Here is a 15,627-nt window from a genome sequence, read left to right on the forward strand (position 1 = left end):
ATGTGAGACTGCTTCATCACATGACATAGATCTTAGCTTGGTTAGGTTGGTAGAGTTTACTTTTCTCTTGCCTTTTTAAAAATCTCCTGTTTTCTGGTTTTGTTTCTTGATAATACCAAGAGTATATTATTTAATTAAATACTGAGGAAGCAAAAGAAATACTGACATAGTTTAGTTGTATTTCATTAATACCTTTTATTCTTGAGCTCCTTTTAATATTTGTGTTCAAATTTTGTTCATACTTGGCTCTGTTCTGGAACGGACTTAGAATGTATTCACCAAGATGCAGTTAAGTTCAACAGTTTATTTCTGCAATTGGTCCCTTTGGTTCAAATCCCAGCCCTTTTCAGAGTCTTCGTTTTATTTCCCAAAGATGTGTTTTTCTAGATAATATTTAAAATTTCAATTTTTGGGGGCACCTGGGTGGCACAGTTGATTGGGCAGCCAACTCTTGATTTCGGCTCAGGCCATGATCTCATGGTTCATGGGGTCAAGCCCTGCATCAGGCTCCATGCTAATGGCACAGAAACTGCTTGGGATTCTCTCTCTCTCTCTCTCTCTCTCTCTCTCTCTCTCTCTCTCTCCCTCCCCCTCCCCCTCCCTCCCTCCCTCCCTCCCTCCCTCCCTCTCCCCCACCTTTCAAAAATAAATGAATGTTAAAATTTCAACTTTTTATAATTAAAAATTTCAAACAGTCTAAAATAGATGGTATGGTACTGTGAACCCCCAACACCCAGCTTCACCAGTTTTCAATATGGTGATATACCTCTCTACCCCCTACCATTTGCTTGTTTTTTTCCCCAGCTTTTTTACAATATAATTTGCATACCATAAGATTAACTCACTGTATGCATACATCTCAATGATTTTTAGTAAATTTATGAAGTTGTGCAGTCATCATCACAATCCAGTTTTAGAACATTGCCTAGATGAAATTAAATATTAATGTCATCAATATCAAGTCATAGATCCAGTTGGGATCCAATTTAAAGTTTATTTCACTTGAGCAGTGTTGGCATCTTGTTTTTATATTGTGGGTTTTTTCCTTACATTCCATCAGATGGTCCCCTAGTTTATTCCTGAATAGACTTAGTAAAGGTGGGTTGGTGTAACTGCCACGGGAGCAGACCATATCTTCCCTCACTACATTATGGTTACACTTGTGTTATCTTAAAAGCATGTGCTGGGATCCCTGGCCTTATTACGCTGTGGAGAAATGGCTTCTTGAACATTAAAAGATAGAAATGTAAATAAAGCAATACTCAGAAGAGACTGAAATCAACATTTTCACTCTGAATAAATCAATTAAAAAATTGAGTATTCTTGCAGTGTGACATGTGAGAACCCACTTTTTGTTAGGCATTTACTTACCCATCTTTGCTTTTAAGTAATTTGCTGCAAAGTAGCCCAAGCAGTAACTGTAGAAACATTAAAAGTATCTTTAAAAAAGAAAACTCCTGTATAGATTTGAAAATTTTTGGATTATGAAATTTTAGAAAATGAATATATCGTTTTGAAATAGCATTAATCAGTGTGACCTTTTTGCTACCCTCCCTCATGCCTCACATTTCTTGTCCCCTCCCCTGCTTGAGTTTTCTGCAGAGAACTCCCACCATTTTGCATGTTGGTTATTTTACTTGTTCAATCTCTGTGTCCCTTCTCCTGTCCATTATTAGAATATATCCTGAAGGTAGTGATTTCTAATTTCTTCATGTTGTAGAGTGCCTCAGTGCCTAGAACAATGTCTAACATATATATAGATACCGTAGGTGCCCCCAAAAAGCTGGAATTAATGAACAAACGTAGTAGTCAACCAACTTTCATGAGAATCTGATGGAAGCAAAGAACCCTCTTCTTCTTTTACATGCCTCCAATTTCTGCAGAAAAGTAAATACATGAAAAAGTAATTCTATGAAAAGGGTTGCTTCATGCTTTTAGGCACAGTTCATTCCTGCTACCATATTTAAGCACATTTCTGTAAGAAAATCTGGACTCCATGTGCACTATTGTTTGGATAACAGCAAAGCCTCTAGCATGAGTAGGTGGTAGACATTAATAGATAACCTTTATTGTGTAGAATCCTAAGAGTTACTTGCACTTGAAGAACATAACCTTCTCAAGCTAATAACATCAGTAAAAAGACTTCAGAGGAGTGTCACAGAGCCTGTAGATCAAAAGGAAATGGAAATTCAGGAAGCCAGGTCGTTCTCTCCATCTCTGGAGGCCCACATGCTCTCTTGTCTCTTCCAGGCCACCTGCATCTTCTCCCCTTTCACAGACCAGCATTCATGGTTTCAAAGGGCACATGCGCCCCCCCCCCCCCCCCCCCCCAGCCAGCAGCCCTAGGTTTATGGGGCATTCTAGTTCAGGAGCCCCGTAGAGATTGACTAGAATCCTCGAGTCTCATTTCTGAATTTGTAAAACAGTTTTCTAATCTAGGCTTATGTCAGGTATAAAATTCTTGTCCAGTGAGCTTAGCTGGGGTGGGTTTGCAGAGCCTCCCGCCCTCTTAGCCGAGACTCTGCTAACAGTCTTTGTTAAAGGCCACAGGCAGAGTATGTAGATCAGCTAAGACAGTCGGTGAAGCAGCCAGAAGCCGGGCCTGAATGAGTCCCACGGAATGAAGACCCTACCGTGGTGGTGAGGGAAGGGGTCTGAAGACTGTCCTAATAAAGTGTCTTCGTTCTTTGTCAGCTGAATTTGTTAGAAATTTTGTTTAAGATCGTGTTTTTGTTTTAGGTGTACCAACAGTACCATTATTGCCACCACAAGTAAGCCAGTCCCTTACTTCTGTGCCACCAATGAATCCAGCTACTACATTACCAGGTAAGCAGCAGGAGACTGGAGATGTATGTAGTGATAATAGCATTAGTAATATTGTGCACCTTAAAAAAACAGTGGGAAAAACCGTATACCTCTGTGGTCACTTTTTATGTCTTTTCATCTCATTTTATCTTTGCTATAACTTTGTGATAAATGAGAGGAAGTAGCAGTGAGCTGTCAGTCACCAGCTGTTAACTTCTGAGCCCCAGGCTCCTTGTCCTCAGCCAGCTATGCCTCCAGTGCAGCGTGAGGCAGGAAGAAGGAATATGCAAAAGTTCTGTGCTGAAAGAGAGCATTCCATATTAGCTTCTTTAGAAGCTTTAACATGAAGTTAGATTTGTGTTTATTTCTTACTGTTCCCAGTGAAGACCAAGTTTCTTTACCCATCAGATAACAATCTTATTTCAGGGATAACGGTGTTATTAGCAGTAACACTATTATTTCAGGGATCAAATATACTTGCATCATGAGAGCCTTTAACTGTATGACTGAAGATGTCATTGCACACACATATTTAGTGATTAACCAAGTGTGTACACAGACACACACAGAGTGGTAAAGAAATGTGGTAAAATGTTGACATGTGGGGAATTTGAGTGAAAGGTATATATATATATATATGAAAGGTATATATATATATATATTATAGTTATATAAACTACTTTTGCAACTGTAAGTCTGAAATTATTTCAGAAAAAAATTAAAAAGCCAGAAGGATTGTGAACCTCAGCCATTCAAAGAGAAATTTAATTCCGTTTACTACCGTACTTGCTGACACAAATCAGCTCTTCCCCGCGACACTCAGGCCATCATCGTTCTTGCTCTTGGGTTTGGAGGTACTCGAGTGTCTTTTAAGCCTTACCTACTTAGCCATCTAATCACTTAGGTACAGAAAGACATTTCACATAGTGAGCTTTGTTGTTTTGTGAATGTTATGATACAGAACTGCCCCACAGTAAGTGGACTTCTGGTGTTCTCAATTTGAAGTGGGTAGTATTTTTTTCAAAACATGAGGATTGAATGTTTTCCCCGGAGGAAGTGGTTTTATCATTTGCTCTCTGCCTTCTCTTTAGGTCTGATGCCTTTACCAGCAGGACTACCTAACCTGCCCGCCCTCCCCAACCTCAACCTCCCTACACCACACGTCATGCCAGGCGTCAGCTTACCAGAACTGGTGAACGCGGGTATGTGGCCCATCTTGCCTTCCTAGGACTCTGTCTAAATAAAAAGCTTTTACCCAGGAAGGCAGATCCTCTATTGCAGTTTTTTCTGGAAAGGGCAGGTCAGTTGAACAAATTTCAGTTGCTTCAAATAAATATTATTTTTTTTATTTAAAAAGCTTAAGAAAGAGGAAGAATATTTTTGTGATTCTCCTCTACTTGGCCGCCTCTCTTCCATTTTCCTCTCCTTGCACCCTGACAGCCCAGATACCAGAAAGGCCAGTTGTAGAAATAAAGAACAGCAGTGTGGTGCTGCTTTGAGTGAACTGGACGGAAGGTGTGCATTCACCCAGCGCAAGTGAATGGACTCCTCGTGTTTGGGTAGCTGCCACCAGCGGTGTTTGTTTTGAGTAGCCAAGACCAGAAACGTGGGCTGTGAAACTGTCACCCTTGCTCAGCTGGCTGGGTTTGTTGTTATTTGATACGTATTCTCTGTTACTAATAGATGTTTTTATGATAAAAACTGAGAGAGACTTTAGCTACGCATAGTTAAGCTGGCAGATACTCCAAGTATTTACGCTCAGATTTTATGCCCTGATGAAAATGAAGCAGCAGAGTGGCCCACAAGTCTGTTCTTCCAGTTAATGATTACCCAGCTCTCCTTCAACTTTGAGAGGACCGCATGTCAAGGCGACTGCTAGTTGCTCATTTCAGTGGCTAGGCCCCTTGGTGATGTCAGGGAGTGTGCACGGTCGTGTTTCTGTCTCGGTCGTAGGTGTCCCCGTTGTGCCGTCCCCATCTGTATGTATTCATCACCTGTCCTCATGGACGCATTTACTTTCCGCCCAGTAGTTTAAAAAAAAAAAGGAAGACTAGTAAACCCTCATGTTTACCCTGTCTTACCACTCCTTTTGTTTTTTCTATTGTGCCCTGTATTCTTGGCTTCATCCGCCCTTTCCTCCACTTAACAGACAGACCCTAAGAGCATTGAGGTTTTCACCAGCCCGGTGGTTGCTCTGAATATATCGTACCTTCTGCCGTTCCTTTGTTTCTTAAAAAAGCAACGCTCTTTTCCTTCATTCTCCATTTTGAAATCCTCACATTGAGCCCACCAAGCGTAATGGTTACCAGTCAATCAGAGGGCTTGAACAGAGGCTGAGTGCTTACGGTGAGGTGAGGCTAAGGGAGGAGGCTACAGGACAAGCGCCTCCCTCCCCAGGCCGGCCCGTCTCCTCTTCCTGTTTCTGTCCAGAGGGCCCCTCTGACTCAGCTGGGGGCTTGCCTGACTGAAGGGGAGTTACGTCCAACACTAGTGTGGCCGCATTGCTTGCCAGGTGGGCTTCTGCCTGTCCTAACGGGGAGAATCATTTCTTCTCTGAACTGGCTGAGTCACATGGAGGTTGTGGAGTCTGGAAGGCGGGAACCTTTCCTTCTGGCCAGCTGGTCTTGGATTGGATATTTAACCCTAACTGTCCTGGCCTCCACCTGAGGATAAGCAGAAGTTGCGATTTGTGGTGTCTCTCCTTGGCTTCAGTTTCCCTAATGAAATGCAAATAAAAACAGTCACGTGATGATGACAGCTGCTCTTTCAGTGCCGGGAGGATGTATGATCTGTGCCGTTTTTGTCCTAGGTTTGCCACCTCTTCCTTCCTTGCCTCCCCGAAACTTACCTGGCATTGCACCTCTCCCCATGCCATCCGAGTTCCTCCCGTCATTCCCTTTGGTTCCAGAGGTGTCTTCTGCAGCGAGCTCAGGGGAGCTGTTACCCTCCCTCACACCCACCGGGAGCCCACCCTCTGACCCTGTCACGACCACTGCAAAGGCAGACTCTGCCTCCGCACCCACCGCGGATGTGACGCCCCCCACTCCCAAGGCCCCCACCACTGTTGAGGACAGAGTCTGCGAATCCAGCCCAGCCGGCGAGAAGCCTGCTTCTGCAGTTACGGATGCAAGTGCCTCCGAGTCACCTTAACTTTGAACCGGTCTTCGGAATTGGTGTGGTGGGCTTTGTCTAACCACAGGAGCGTGTCTGGAAATGCAAACTCTCATTAATTTCATACTAGTTTGTACCGTATCTGTAGGCATCCTGTAAATAATTCTAAGGGGAAAACTAAGGAAGAGGACGTGGGCTTGTATCCTGCCAAGTCGGGGTGGGGCTCATAGGCTGGGAGGGAAATGTCAGAAAGTGCTTGTATTTTAAAAACAACCAAAAAGAATTTAAGAGTGGCTTGCTGCCAGGTTTCCACTGCCATTCGTGGGGGTACACATCTTTGGGAAAGGTGACAGGGCATCCACGAGGCTCCCTGTCCCCCTGCTGCTCCTCCTGTAAGAAAATGAAATATTTTATGCCTAGTACTCACATGCAACATTTCTTGTATTTTGTAAGTCGTTTTTGAGAATGCCGACCACCTCACTTAAATTGTGAAAGGAACAGATATTTTACTTTTGGTTTCTGTGAGTCAATCTCTAAAGGTTTACACGAAAATTCCAACTGAAGATGTTTGTTAAAGTTACACAGTGTGCACTATGAATTGGACATCTTTTTATGCAGCCTATTCACAGATCTTTGTTTAGAGCTCTCAGAATTACTCAGACAACATTTTGTAACTGCTGCTGTTGCTTTATACGTCCACCATCAAATGGCATTTAAAAAGAAATAAAGGAAATGCTGCACAGTTTTAAACCAGAAGGTGGCACTTTGTGGCTACTTCTAATATTATAGCTATACTGGACAAGCATAGATTCAGCAATAAATTACAGTAATTTTATTTTTCTTCTTGTGGTGCATTTAAATGACAACTCCTAATTGCCATGTATGCACTTGTTACTCTCAAGTATGTCACACATCTTTAATGTAATTTTTCATGTCTTTTGTTGGCTCTCTCCCAAGTTTTCTAAGAGATGGTAAGTTAAGTGGAATTGATTTATTGAATGAAATTAAATGCATATTGTATCTGTTTTTTAAATAAGACAAAAGAGGTTCATCAGTTATTGACCTGGTAGTAGCATGAATGTTGCTAAGGGCCCAGCACGTGTAATTGAGCTGCGACTGCTCAGCCGGAAGCTAGACTTGCCAGCGCCAACCTAGTGCCTCTAACGGGGGGCCCAGCACCAGCCGATTTTTAGGATATATCTACTACTGAACCAGGTTTGTACTTCACGCTGAATGATAAAAGAAGGCTCCAGCTCTGAGCACTAGCTTCTTCTGTTTGCATTGTAAATATAATTCTAGAATATTTCAGTTAGCAATCCTATTTTTTTTAACAAGAGCTTGTAACTGGTAGGAAAAATATTCACAAGCATACTTAAATGTTATATGATTTTTTACTTTCCAGTATAGGAAGAGGTGAGCAAGTTGTTATTACTTTCTAAAAGATGCTCGTATTTTTTAAAATGTCAAGGAGATACCTTAGTGGAAAGCAAGTAAGTTTTACGCTTTAAAAGTGATTAAAAAACAAAAAACAAAAGCAGCAGCTCTTCCAATGCAGTGATTCTTAACTCTTGTGAGGTCACAGTTCTCATTTGAGAATGATGACAGCCCTGGACCGTCTTCCCAGAAAAAGGAACATAAGCATATATAAAACACTAAGCTCTGGAGAGAGAGGGATTCTTAGCACTCGCTTGGAAGCTAGGCACAGAGTTGGTCTATGATGGCTCATTGGATCTTCCTGAGGTGCGAAACACGTATTTTAGATACTCCCTGCTTCCTTCTGGAAAACCAGATTCAGTGTTTATGGAAGTAGGGATCCTGCACTGGGCCCAGAGACACAGACATAAAAGATACGTGTCCCTGCCAGGAAGCCACTCACTATGGCTGCATAGCGAAGAGAGCTTGGGGTGTGGGGTGTGTCGGGCCTCAGGGCAGTCCTGAAGTGTTCTAACCATGGAGATGAGCTCTCTGGCCAGCCCTTGGTGGAAGGATCACATGCACTCAGAATTACCTTTGAACTCCCTATATCACTCAGTGTTCCCAAGTTCACACAAGAGAGACACGACTGAGGCAGTGATGGTGGAGGATGTTTGGAATAAACTCAGTTATCACAAATATTCTGAAAATAATGGAGGCTTAAACAAAAAAGTTTTTCTCCCGAGTTCAATAGAGATAGTCTGGTAGAGGCAGGATTGGTCCGTTAACAACGTCAGAGACCTCAGCCCCTATCTGTAGTTCTGGAGAGTGTTCTTTTTCCATTTGCATGGTCATCCCGTGGACCCGGATGGCAGGTGGGGCCCCAGCCAGAAGAAGAGAAAGGTACATCCCCTTTTGCATTGGGGATAATTCAGAGAAGTGTCACACAGCCCTGTGGTTTACATCCTCCTGGCCAGTGTGGAGTTACATGACCACTTGTCCCTGAAGGGGAAGCAAAGAAGTGAAGTCTTTATCCTGCCCTGTGCCCAGCTATTACTGAGGAGGAAGAAGAGGAACTAGTGAGGCCGGATGAGCAGCCCTGCTGCCCCCCTGTGGGACTGGACTGAGCCCTTGGCATGGCCCGTGTGGTGCCAGAAGAGGCAGCCAGGTGAGGGTGCTGGGGAGATGGGCGGGAAGGTTCCTGAGATGACATTTGACATGAAGAGTTACTCAGGCAAAGGAGGAGGCGGAAACCTAGGTTAGGGAGAGTCTGAAGTCTTTGAGGAATGGCCAGGAGTAGAGTGCACAGGGGGCCCCGAGTGCCAGGCCGGGGAGTTAGGGCTTTATCTTAAAAACAGGGGTCCCTGAAGGGGTACAAGCTCAGATCTGCATTTGAGAAAGCTTGTCTAGCGGCAGGGAGGCTGGAGCGTCTGCAGCAGCCCCTTCAGGCTGGATGGAAGAAATTGACTTGCTGCTGTCACCCAGAGGCATCTTTGGTAGCTAAGACCGTGAGGAGGATTTCCCCTTTCCCCTTTGGGCTTTGTTCCTGTTTTATCCTTAGTTCATTATTAAGCACACTTACCAAGAACAGCCACGTTTACCTCATTTGCCTGACCATTGAAAAAGGAAATGCAATGAAAAACCCCTTTCTTATTTGTGAGACACCAGTTAAGGTTCAGGGATGGCTCTGCCTTGGCCTGAAGGTGAAGGCCTTCCCTTTATCAGACCACCTGGTAAGCATAGCATTTCAACCTCGGCTGCAATTAGAATCATCTCAATTAGAGTATGGATTCCTGGGCCCTCCGAGTTTTGAAAAGCTTCCCAGAGGATAAGAGCCGCTAAACACATTTCTCTTCCACGCGGAACCTGTTCCCACTCTGGCAGTCCAGAGCTTGGGGAGGTAATAAGACAACACAAAGATCATTGTTTACTAAGATATTTTAGCACGTAGCAAAATGCACATGTTAAGGGACTCGCTTACTGCTGGTATTTTTTGCATTAGACCTAAGAAGAAGAGCCTCCTGTATTGCTAACCAACATATTCCTGTATAGGCTTCTTGCATATGAGCGAATGTGACTAAATAGAAGAGTGGGAGATTAACAGCCAAGGCCAATTTTTCCAACACCAGAACCACAGGCCAGTGGAAGAGTGCATGGGACCACCCTCAGGCTGGTAGCATCCTGGGCTCTGGTTTGGGGGGCAGTGGAAGGAATGCACCATTCACGGGGACAGAGATTCTATCTGTTACAGAGCAGCTGAGGGCTGGATGCAGAAAAAGCTGCCTCTCCAGGGAGTTCTGTGAATGTGGGTGCCCTCTGCCCACTTTACCAGTTCAAACGTAACATGAGAAAGCCATCCACCAGTGGGGTTGGGCCCTCGGACTTTCAGTGTTAGCAGAGCTGAGGTTGCACAGTATTTCCTGACAACAGAAACAGGACCCTGGTCCGCGAAGGCCACTGGGACTCAGGTACCTGCTCGCTGCCGGTGGGGTGAATAGGGGTGCTTGGCTGACTCGATCAGTAGAGCGTGCGACTCTTAATCTTGTGGTAGTGAGATCGAGCCGCACGTTGTGTGCAGAGATTACTTAATAAATGAACTCAGTTTTCTTTAAAAAAAAAAAAAAAAGTTACTGAGCCAGCCCTTTGCAGGACAATCTGCCAGGTGAACAAGAGGTAGCAAACTGGCTCTCCCCCCCGCCCCCAGACATGGTTCCTTTGAACTGCCCTGTATATACTAAAATGTGAATTAATTGCCAACTTTAAAACTCAGAAAGTTTCACATAAATCCCGATTTCTGGTTTCTCAAAAAGTCCCAAGATCTGGGATTTTTCAGTCCCGCAAGGAAACAATCCCCCTCCACACCACCCCACCATGAGCCTAAATCTTTGAGTTTGCCACGGTCCTCACCTGGCCCGCAGGCATCTGAATTTGCAGTGTCTCTCAAGTATTCTCCTGGAAGGGAGCTTCAAAAAGTTAGATGGTCCAGAACCCGGGGGATCCAGGATGAGAAAACAAGATTGTTCATGGGCTTAATTATTTTGAATCCATGAACCATGGTAGAATGGACACTAAGGTTTACAAAATGTTAAGCAGTCCCTTAAACTATAATAAACTTGGGGGAGAAATAGGTCTGGACGATGATTGGGACAGTGACAGGGATTCGGGTTTCACCAGCCTCTTCCTGAAGCCAATTCTGGGACCCCAAAGCTGTTAGTTATTTACCTAACAACCAACTCTTGGAATTCATCACCAGTTCTCTTTTTTGGGTATCAAGGAGTGGGTTATAAGAGGTCCTGAATTCCTGAATGGCCTTCTTGCCCTCCACTCTAAATGGCCTCGAGTCCTGGTTCGAGGAAAGTGGCTGACATTTGCCCAGCTCTGACCAAGCTGGTCTGGCTTAAGACTGGAGCCAGTAAGTCTGCCTGAGGTTATGGGGGAAGCATGTTTGAGGAGCCCTTGAATTTAGGGTGGCTGGTGGTAGAGTGATGGGAACTTCTTTCTTCTCTTACACACTTGAGTATTGCCACAATCTTTTAAAAACACATTTGAATGCCCTTTTAATTAACAAAAACAACAGGATCGTTTCCATGTAGGGGAGAAATGGGACTTACGGGGCCAGGGCTGCCTAGCCTGGAGGGTGGGGACTGGTGATCTCCGGCAGCATTTAAAAGGACTATATGGCTGGTCATATATACGGGGAGCTCTCTAGGAAGAAATCTTTAACACTGGCCCCTAGGTTAGAATTAGCCACATTAGCCTTAATAGACTTGCACTGTGACTGCCCTACAATGTTGTGTTCGTAAATCAGTTTCGTCAGCAATGTTCCTAAGTCTTCAGACAGCTGTGCTGAGCAGAGGGGCCCATAGACATGGCAAGAGTCCGCCTTGCTTTGGCATTTAGATCTCTGGAAATGATGTGAGCTGTCAGATACAAGAAGCACACACCCTTCTAACATTGTTTCATTTGAAACCAGCAGCTGAACCCCTGTGTGCTTTGGGGCAGAGGGGAACATAAATAATGAGAGCATGCTCTTGTTAGAGAGCTGAAACAGGGGCTCAGGGTGCATTTAATAAACGAGGCATTTACCCACCTTGGTCTCTGCCAAGTTTTTGGTTTTGTTTTCCTGGAATGGCAAGGGCATGACAGCTCATTTTTTCCAAATTCAAATCTCTTCTAGGCACATAGTATATAACCTGAGGGGAAAAAACCCACAGGGATCTCTGACACCCTGGTGTTGCTGTGTTCCAGGAGGGGGTGAGTGAGGGTTGACTGTGCTTGGAACGTGGAAAGAAGCAGAAGAGAGAAACGAGGGGGCCTTGGGCAAGCACAGATTCTGGACTTGCTCCCATGGACTGGTGTTGCTAAGTGTGATACGTGGAGGAAAGTTTTATTTTCTAATATTAATACCTATATATTTAGCATGTTTTGAAAACCTGAGTTGCTTTGGATGAGGTTAAAGCAGTTTCCTTTACAAATAAACTTTAGTAAGAAAAAGGAATGCATTTAAAGGGAAGTATTGAGTTGACAGCAGGTGCCAGGCGCCATATTGAGCGAGTGTTCTTATTCTCCTGGGCATCCAGCAAGTAGTACCGATATCTCCACTTAACCGTTGAGAAACCTCCTCCAGTTCGTACAGCCGGAAAGCTCTGGGATAGGAACTGACTCCGGGTAGGTCCGTCCTGTCCCAGGCCTGTTGTGTCCCCTGAAGCCGGGAGGCCGCGGCGCCTAACGTTGACTCTCGCCCAGATTCCTGGTTTCTCCACCGCCCACGTGCAGAGGGAGCCCGGCCCGCAGTGCGCGCCGCGGCCACCAGGTGGCGCCACGAGCCTGGGAAAGCCGCTCCGCGTCGGAGGCCGCGGGGTCTCCGGGCCGGCCTCGCAGGGCCCCTGGGCGGGGCTGGGGCATTGCGGGAGCGGCCCCAAGGGTGGGGGCGTTTTTTTGCTCGTTGGAAAGGGACTCTGGGACTTAGTCCCCTGCTTCCCTTCCACCGCAGACGCTTAGCTGGGTGGGGATACAGAAAAGCCTGGGTGCATTCTCCAAAAGGAGTCTTCAACACAATTTTCAAGTAAATATGTCAACCTGAGGGTTGTTAAGATAAAAAGGAAAAGCCCTTCACTAGCCTGTGAACCCCTCCAATACTTCAAGAAACATCCGGAGTCTGAGCACCTAGTGCGGGAGGAGGGTGAGGAGGAGTCTTGCTTCCCACCATTCCACCGTCCCCTTGGCTCCGCAACCCCAGGTTGACCTTAGGCCCTGGCTGTGGCCGTCACAGCTGAGCCTCCGTGGGCAGACCGGCCTGGGGGCCTCGCCCCGGGCTGCGTGCTCCCACCCCAGTGTAATCCTCCCCACGGCTCCGCAGAGGCGAATATTCCCGCTTCGCCGGCAGGCCCCAAGTGCAGCTAAGTGGTGGGTTTGGACCCAGGTGTCTCAGCAGCCAAAGGCATTCCACCACACCGCTTGTGAGTTAGCCATTTAGTATCCGGTGTGATGAGTTAGGAGGGTTGGGAGAGCACGGCAGCAGGAAACTTCCATCTGGGGAGATCCAGGAAGGCTTTGACGGCCGGCTGGGGCTCCCGGAGCGGCACTGCAGGCGGAGGGCCCCGCAGCCGCGCTGGCGTGAGGTATGTAGCACGCGGCGCGTTCTGGAACCCCGGGTTGCTCCGGGCGGCCGGATCGTGAAGGGTGCCGTGTGCAGGGGCAGCAGCTGCCGCCGGAGGAGTTCAGGGCCAGACCTTGAAAGGCCTTGGATGCCGTGCCAAGGAGCTGAGACTGCACCGTAGTGGAGAGTTGAGAGAGGGTTTTTTGTTTTATTTTGGTTTTGGCAGGGGAGTAAAGAGCTTGCCCTTTATAAAGATCGGCGGTTTGGGAAATCTTTTTAGCAAGCAGATAGCCTTTTGAAACTGAAATATCATATGGAGCACAGCCTTCAAAACCAGATCAAGGTGTAGCTGCTGACAGCCTCTGAGCAGGAGCGAGAGGCGTGGCACCGCTGGGGAAGGCGGCCAGTCACCCCAGAACGGGATACGCCAGGGAAACTTTAAGATCTCATCTTCCTTCCAAAGAAACTGAAGTCCAGAGAGGTGCTGTGATGCCCCAGGTCTCCTGCCTTCCAGTCCACCGCATTTCGTGCCCCCAGGACCCTACTCTAGGTGTGGCTGGCGAGCACCTTCAATTCAACTTCTGGTCTCGTAGAGGTCTGGGAAGAGCCAGAAACCCGCAGGGTGAGCCCCCTTCCTCTTCTCCAGCCAAGGCAATCCTTTTTGCCTGGGTCGCTTTAAAAAATACATACCAATGCCTGTGGATCGAGTAAAGCAGCTTCGCAGACTTTGGAGTTCTTTGCCCTCAATTCCTCATTTTATAGATGAAGATGGTGAATCCAGAGAGGTTGAGGGACTCTCCCTCCGGTTCCCAGCTAGGGGTGGCAGAACTGGGCCTGGTGTCCAGGTGGAAATAGGAACCGTTCACTTGTTCTTTGAGCGAGGCCACAACCTGGGCCACTGGAGGGTGGGGGACAGCTCACAGCCTGGTGGACATGCATAGATGACACAGGCAGCTGGAGGGCTGGGGGAGGTAAGTGTGGGGTCCTGTGAGCGCTCATATGGCATTTTCTGTTTTAAGTTTACTTATTTTTGAGAGAGAGAGAGAGAGAGAGAGAGAGGGAGAGAGAAAGGGAGAAAATCCCAAGCAGGCTCCGCACCATCAGCACAGAGCCAGATGTGGAGCTGGAATTCACAAACTGTGAGATCACGCATGACCTGATTCCAAGTCGGACACTTAACCAGCTGAGCCTCCCAGGTGCCCCTCGTATGGGATGTTCTTAATGCAAACCGGAGCTAACAGTGCCTTCATTTTTTTTAATCAGAATTTAACATGCCAGTTATTTTCCCTTTTTTTTCAACAGTAAGACAGTGTAGCCGTCAAGACTCTTAGTTGTGATAAGAACCCAACTTAAATCAGCCTAGTCAAACAGGGGCCGTTTAAAGGCAGGCTCCTGGGGGAATTTCTGTGTCCAGGCTGCAGCTCTCTTCGGCCCCTGGGGTCTTTCTGTCCCCACAGACTGGCAGAGAAGTGAAGGAAGAGAGGACTCAGGTGAGAAAGTGCTACGATGGGACACTTAAGGGGAGGCTGACACACACCTGCCTCCCTGCCTTGGTAGCAGGGACTGGGTCTGGTTTCACTGGCTCTGCAGCATCTAGAACACCCCTGACTCAGTGCCGAATGAGTGACCACCAGGATCTGTCCTCATCTAACCTGGAGTCTAGCAGCGGGGCCCTGGCGAGGATGAGTCCGTCTGGTACACGCACGGCTCCCTGCCTGTACACCACCATGTCCATCTCTGGGCCAGGGACTCAACAGAGATCTAGGGATCAGAGGAGCTGGAGGGGCATATGCCTTCCTAGAGGAAGTACACAGAAGCAGGCAGGGGAGGAGCTCTCCCGCAGGGGGGCGGGGGGGGGGCTGTATCCGTGGGCTGACTGTGGTGCCTAGCATAAGTGTGCGGGGCGTGCTACCCGGGGTGACGAAAGGCAAGGACTGTTCACACCTGCTGCTGTCTCTAGCAGAAGCTCAAGGCTCATTAGGTCCTGTCAAAGGTAGGGGACGGGGGAGACTAAAAATGTTTTTTTGTTTGTTTGTTTTAGGATTAGGGGTTTAGTTGTCTTGCTCAAGAGGAAACAGTAAGTTATGGGCAGGAATTGAATCCTTTTCTTTCCCCAAGGCCAAGATTTTATTTGGAAATAGATAATTTTATCAAGAGATTTTTATAGCTTGTTCATGCAAAGGCAGAAGGCCTTATTTTTTTTTTATTCTTTATTTATTTGTTGTTTTTTTTTTTAAATCCAAGTTAGTTAACATACTGTGTAATCATGATTTCAGGAATGGAATTTAGTGATTCATCACTTACATAAAACACCCAGTGCTCATCCCAACAAGTGCCCTCCTTAATGCCCCTCGCCCCTTTAGCCCATCCCCCCACCCACCTCCCCTCCAGCAAACTTTAGTTTGTTCTCTGTATTTAACAGTCTCTTATGGTTTTCCTCCCTCTCTGTTTTTTTTCTTATTTTTCCTTCCCTTCCCCTATGTTCATCTGTTTTGTTTCTTAAATTCCACATATGGGTGAGATCATATATTTGTCTTTCTCTGACTTACTTATTTCAGTTAGCATAATACCCTCCAGTTCCATGCACGTAGTTGCAAATGGCAAGGTTTCATTCTTTTTGATTGCCGAGTAATACTCCATTGTATATATAGACCACATCTTCTTTATCCATTCTTTATCCATTCATCCATCGATGGACA

At 46.3% G+C, this 15,627-nt stretch overlaps 1 protein-coding gene across 1 annotated transcript in view; it reads left to right on the plus strand.

Moving 5' to 3' along the window:
• Window positions 1-6,751, plus strand: part of GORASP2 (golgi reassembly stacking protein 2) — a 34,441-nt gene extending 27,690 nt beyond the window's left edge. Inside the window, exons 8-10 of the mRNA XM_042949090.1 lie at window positions 2,740-2,826; window positions 3,897-4,007; window positions 5,615-6,751. Coding sequence (XP_042805024.1) covers window positions 2,740-2,826; window positions 3,897-4,007; window positions 5,615-5,955 — 539 coding nt within the window. The 3' untranslated portion in view covers window positions 5,956-6,751. The remainder of the gene's footprint in view (window positions 1-2,739; window positions 2,827-3,896; window positions 4,008-5,614) is intronic.
• Window positions 6,752-15,627: the final 8,876 nt, after the last annotated feature.

This window comes from Panthera leo, chromosome C1 (genome assembly GCF_018350215.1).
Source record: "Panthera leo isolate Ple1 chromosome C1, P.leo_Ple1_pat1.1, whole genome shotgun sequence".
NCBI classification, from domain to species: domain Eukaryota; kingdom Metazoa; phylum Chordata; class Mammalia; order Carnivora; family Felidae; genus Panthera; species Panthera leo.